This window comes from Gymnoscopelus braueri (assembly GCF_963280865.1).
Source record: "Gymnoscopelus braueri genome assembly, chromosome: 10".
In the NCBI taxonomy this organism is placed as follows: Eukaryota; Metazoa; Chordata; class Actinopteri; order Myctophiformes; family Myctophidae; genus Gymnoscopelus; species Gymnoscopelus braueri.
The window spans coordinates 45897766-45904334 of NC_137611.1; the positions used below are offsets into that span (position 1 = coordinate 45897766).

At 40.3% G+C, this 6569-nt stretch overlaps 1 protein-coding gene across 1 annotated transcript; it reads left to right on the forward strand.

The window, feature by feature from the left end:
* Positions 1-1214: 1214 nt before the first annotated feature.
* On the forward strand, positions 1215-6054 carry LOC308093620 (stonustoxin subunit alpha-like; the record flags this gene model as incomplete). Its single annotated transcript, XM_080439952.1, has 3 exons — positions 1215-1314; positions 3039-4874; positions 5756-6054. 3 exons carry the CDS (start codon positions 1215-1217, stop codon positions 6052-6054), a joined length of 2235 nt encoding a protein of 744 aa, XP_080296078.1.
* Positions 6055-6569: the final 515 nt, after the last annotated feature.

Sequence of the window (6569 nt, forward strand, 5' to 3'; positions counted from 1 at the left end):
GCAGCAATACTTGCATGTGCTGTTAGTCTAAAAGTGCTGTATGCAAAGTTTTACTTGAGTTAAATTTAACATATACTTCCGGTAAAGTAAACCTTTCAAAATGTGCCTTTTTATGAATAGCCGATCTACGAGCTCACGACAAGTCATGATGCGATGCGTTGTGAGCTTGTAGATCGGCTATTTTCAAATACCCAAAGTATAAAATAGGGCTTAAGTGGTTAATGTATATTTCGCAATAATAGTCATCTAAATCTGCAAAGTAATTAGTAACAAAAGTTGTCTAATAAGTGTCGTGGAGTAAAAGTGTGATATTTGCCTCTAAGTTGTAATGGAGTAGAAGCACAAAGTAGCCTATTCCCTTTTTTGGTTCTTGGGACGTCTCATTGGCTCTTTGAGGCACCTTTAACCACTTAAACCCTTGCATCCCAATCGGTCACCTCTATAATGCTTTATGAGCTCATTTATATTGCAATATAATGCCCTTAACACGGCAGCTGTCTGCCGTGTTACTATGACAACACATTGTTATCTCTGGTGCACTTTTCATCTACTAGACGTTTGGAGTAAAAATTTGCTTCATGTTCGGATCAATAACTCTTAAATGATAAGTGTTCATACCCGACCCGAAGCAAAACTCTTCTCATCAATGCATTCAAAGACAAAGCAAAGACGTGAATAGACAGTTGAATTATTCCAACTTGAGCAAACAAATAGTGCAAGTAAAGCTAATAAACTTGCGAGTGAAGCAAGGTTTTGGAGGGTGCCGGGCTCCTCTCACCCCAAAAGAGCGCGTTGGCCCCATTGGTCAGGCGCCAGTGTATTGAAGGTAAGGGTAGTTCTCTCGTAGATACACACCCTCCCCCAAAATAATCTTTATCCTTCCAAATAACCTTCAATCTCAAATTCAGAATCATTCACAGACTCATCTAGTTTAGTTTCAGAGAAGGAGATAATTCCCACCTTACCGTTGCCAAACATAGATCTTAATTCATCTTAATGTCCCTTTTATGCCCATATATGGAGATATCTGTATCATCTGTTCTTATCTCTTGTGTGCCCACATATGGAGATACCTGATGGCATCAGTATATGCCCATAACTGGGCTCCTTAAATAAATGGGAATATCGGTCATTGATGTGTTGTTATTATGTATTTCTACTATAACTAATTTAGAATGAATGAATGATTTATTTTCTCCAGTGCAGTGTAAGCCATGGATCCAGAGAGGAGACAAACTATAGAGCTGGCAGCTCTTGGTCGACCCTTCAGCCTTGGCATGCTCTATGACTGTCGCAGAGACTCACTTATCCCAGGTACAGTATACAGCTTTAAATGTAGGATGTGACTATAGACTATACTGCCGTTTATGTTTTTAAACAGATCTAATGATACTACTAATACTCCAGTATTATTACTTAGATGTTTTATGTGAGGTACTCCCAGTGAGAATTCAACTTACAAGCCTAATGCTGTATTCAGATTATAAAGCGTGACGCAAAATGAAGCTAAGTGTGACACTAAAAGCTATAATATATGTGTTATATACACAAATTAAAAAGTAAAGATGTGTTGCAATATTTCCGGGTATAATGTGTAGAAGTTTGTGCGAGTGTTGTATAGAATCTGTAGAAGTAGTTTTGAAGAAAATGCAAAATGGCGGAAATTATTTTTAGGCAGAAATGGGCATGACCTATGTGGGCCTACAGTTCAAAAGATATGTGCCAAAACGCAAAGTGGACTGGTTTAGTACCACCATGAAACAATTGGGATGGCACGTATTCCTTGGCCTACTGGCAGGCAGCATACAACATAAATAAGTACAGAGATTTAGGAGATTGGCTCTGGACCAGTGGGCAAACCCCCGGCACTGGAATTGAAGCTCATTTCCAGGTTCTCTTACAGCATGCTGTTCCCATTAATGGCCCAGCAGATGGCGCTAGTTCACCTTTTGCAGAGCAGTGCTGGTTGCAGTAAAAATGATTCGCAATAGAAATGAATGGGCGGACTTTACTCTTGATTTCATTACCTTAGTGAATATTTTCATAAACACTTTATGTTTTCAATCGCTAGTTTAGAGTCTTTTTTTAAATCATCATGATATGAGTTTAGTATTGTCCAATTCATTTAAAAATGAATGATAGAGTAGGGTATGTTTCTTTTACTGGTAGAACCAGTAAAAGCCGTAGGTGAAGACCCGCCCTCGCTGCGGTTACATCCAATAGCAGTCGTTTCCGGTTTCATTACGGTACCGGAAGTTCAAAGATGGCGGATTTCAATTATTTTTGTATTTTTGTTTTGGCCACGATCAGAGTTAATTACAATTATAATAGCTGTAATAGAAATGTATAATTAATTATAAGTGTATTAATTTAAGTGAAAAAATATACTTAAATCTATGCAAGAACACCACACAACCATTTATGAATTTTTAAATTTTAAATTACTAATTAAATTAAATTAATTGATTCAATAACTTTAATAACTTAATAACTTGATTCACTTATTTGACCAGAGACCCCAGGGCTCTATACCAGATCTGCTCCTTTTCCCCTCTACACCACATTGCGTTGCAACATGACACGTATAATTGTACATTTGCTATTCTAGGTGAACGTTCTCCCCAGAATAGGGATGCTAGTGGTTAAAGCACCCAAATACCACATATTTTGACTCATTGTTACAAAGCAATATGAGTTATGAGTGGTTATAACTGTAATTATACTAGTAATATTAGTAAGAAGATTATAATGCATTTATAAAATAATGTCATTATAAAATGTTTCTGTCAGGAATTAGTGAAGCTATTTCAAATGTTTTTCCACAACATAACTTTGCAATCAATAAACAAAAATAACAATATGGAACAGATAGCGAGGATAATGTATGGGTAAAAATGAAAATAAAATAAGGAAGAAATACACCACTTCACATGTATTCTGGATGAATTCGAAGGCCGTTTACAAAATATATATTTTATTCATCAACCACAGTGAAACAAGTGATGAAGGTAACTTGCTGTTTATTTCATCCATTACAGGCATTACATTGTGGGATCATGAAGATCTACTAAAGGACACAAGAACAAGACCCCAACCCAACACTGAATTTGAAATAGTCACATCTGAAACAATAGAGTACAAAACGTCATCACTGGATGTTAAAGCTTCCTTGAAAGCAAGTTTCTTGGCTGGACTGGTAGATGTTAGTGGCTCTGCCAAATATCTCAAAGATAGCAAGACTTCACAAAATCAGGCCAGAGTAGCATTAAAATACAAAGCTATCACAGAGTTCCAAGAACTGTCAATGAATACACTTGGAAGAGGCAATGTGAAACATCCACACGTCTTTGATTCTGACATAGCAACACATGTTGTAACTGGTATCCTTAAAGGGGCACAAGCCTTCTTTGTATTTGACCGTGATGTGTCTCATGAAGAGAATTGTCAACACATTGAAGGCAACATGAGGGTAATAATCAATAATATTCCCAGCCTGGCAATAAAAGGTCAAGGTTCTCTAAAAATGAATGACACAGACATTGCAAAAAGTGATAAATTCTCCTGCAAGTTCCATGGTGACTTTTCACTGAAGAACAATCCAGTGTCTTTTATGGATGCAATAGAAGCCTACCAAAGCCTGCCAGAGTTACTGGGATCAAAGGGAGAGAATGCTGTACCAGTGAAGGTCTGGCTGACGCCTTTGCAGGTTTTAGACTCTACTGCTGCTCAGCTTGTTTGTCAGATTAGCATTGGACTGGTGAATAGAGCTCAAAGTGTCCTGGAGGACTTCAGTGAACTGGAACTGAGGTGCAATGATGCACTAAACAGGACTGTCGCACAACAGTTCCCACAGATTAGCAAGAAGCTGAAAGATTTTAAAAATCTGTGTGAAGAGTACAAGCTGGACTTTCAGAAAACCTTGTCAGAGAAACTTGTTTCAATCAGAGGAGGTGGGGAAGAGGAGAGTGCGCTTGCAGAGGTCCTGAAGAGAAGACAATCATCTCCTTTCAACAACAAAGACCTGAGTGAGTGGATGCGCTGCAAAGAGAGAGAAATAAGCATCATCAAGTCCCTTACTGACATGATGAAAAACACAAAGATTGTCTCAAGTCATAATGAACTTGATCAAATAATCCTCAGTCCAGAAACAGAGCATGTTGTATGCTTTGCTTTCACGTCATTGCAAATGCCTGAACCATATCTGTCAACTTTATCAACCTACTTAAGAGAAACATCCAAACAAGTGAACACTGAAGATACTGCACTTCATACCCATGACGTAGAAAAGGAACAATGGTACTTTTCAAAAGATGTCTATCAATCACTGAGACAGAAAGCAAAGCTCCTCATTGATTTTTCAGAGGCCAACAAGGAAAACAAGAATATCCACTTCCTAACAACAGCTATACCAAATGAGAGGCAAAAGGGTGCAAGCATCTACCTTCATAAGGATGGGGTTGAGGTCAATGACAATTTTGATCCACCTTCAAAGCCTGAAAAAACAGAAGCAACTGACATAACCCATAGCAGTGTGACACTCAAGATGCACCCACCAGGATTTGGAGCAGAAGACATCAGCCACTACTCTATTGAGTACTGTGTTACTGGACAAGATGGCTGGCAACAACAGACTGCATCCAAAGCTGATGATGTCACAGTGTCCAATTTGACTCCAAACACAGAGTACACGTTCAGATACCGAGCAGTGTGTCCAGTTGGCAGAGGGCCAGCCAGTGAAGTCAGTGGCTCCATGAAAACTTTACCCACAAGTCCACCTGGAAAACCTCAAGTTATAGACCGCAGAAGTATTCGATTTGGAGTTCTCTGGGAGAAACCAACTGAGCTTGGAGACGGGGTGACTGTGGAGAGATACAGTGTGGAGTACGTAAAAGTATCCACTGGAATGAAAAATGTTCTTTTTTTCATTTCCCAAAGGCACTTCCTCAAATGCTGAATATGCCATCATTACTGGGCTTGAACCATTGACAGAGTATACAATTAGAGTCACATCTGACTGTGGTGTGGCTGGCATAAGCAAGGAAAGCATTGCAGTCACTGTCCAGACAACATAAGATGCTAACTCTCTCTGTACGTCTAGCTGAATTGCACAGACTTGAAAGCAAACTCATCAATTCAGGGTCGCCCTCAGTTTACATGCAAGCTACCTCTAAAAATGAATGAAATTGACATTGATGGATGCAAGAGCTACAGTTTTGGCAAGGAAAGCATGAGGCGAAATCGTACGATAATGGTGATTGGAGCAACTGGGGCAGGAAAGACCACCTCATCAATGGGATGATCAACTACATCCTCGGCATAAACTGGAATGATGATTACCGATTTAAATTAGTCCACGAGGGACAGTCAAAGTCACAAGCTGAAAGCCAAACATCTGAGGTCATTGCATATACAGTAAAATTAACCACCAAGAGGGTTTTAAAGTCCCTTATTCCCTCACCCTCGTTGACACACCAGGCTTTGGTGACACTGGTGGAATAGACAGAGATTCAAGGGAATGTCCGAAGCCTTTTCGCTTCCGAGATCGGTGTCAGTGAGATTGACACAGTGTGCTTTGTTACCCAGGCCTCTCTTGCAAGGCTGACCCACAAACACACACACAAACACACACACACACACACACACACACACACACACACACACACACACACACACACACACACACACACACACACACACACACACACACACACACAGGAGCATGTGCTTGACTCTGTGCTGTCCATTTTTGGCAAAGACATTGCAGACAACATTCGGATGCTGGTGACGTTCGCAGATGGCCAGCAGCCCCCAGTTCTGGAGGCGATAAATGCCTCCAATGTCCCATGCCCTAAAACAGACGTGGGGTTGCCCATTCACTTCAAATTCAACAACTCTGCTCTGTTTGCAGACAATAGATCCCTCAGGGAAAGGGACTGTGACGAAGATGAACACACTGACGATGAAAACTTTGATCAAATGTTTTGGAACATGGGCATGAAGAGCTTGAAACATTTCTTTGCAGCTTTAGACAAAATGGAGACCAAAAGTTTGTAGCTAACAAAGGAAACAGCTATCCAAGGTATACAGCCACAAGTTAAAGCTGGGATAGCGAAACTTGAAGGAATCAGGATGACAAAGCAAAAAAATGAGAAAAATTAGAGCATGAAGCCGCCATCAGCTCAAATGAGAATTTTGAGATTGAGCGAGGTTGATATCATCAAGCCAAAGCAAGAAATTATCACTAAAGCAGGACAGTTCATCACCAACTGCCAACAGTGTTCAATGACTTGTCACTACCCCTGTAGAATACCAAATGACAGTGAAAAGCACGGCTGTGCCGCCATGGACAGCAGTGGAAGGTGTACTGTATGACCGGGAAAATGTGTGTGGACTGTCCATTTCAACCAGAAGTACAGATGGGAGTACGTTAAGGTGAAAGAGAAGCGCACAGTGCAGGAGCTGAAGGCAAAGTATGAGAATGCCACGCAAGCAAAGTTATCCGTCCAAGTCTTCCAAGATCGAAAGGCAAGAGGAGGACATTGCAAACCTTCAAGACGTGATAGTGTCCC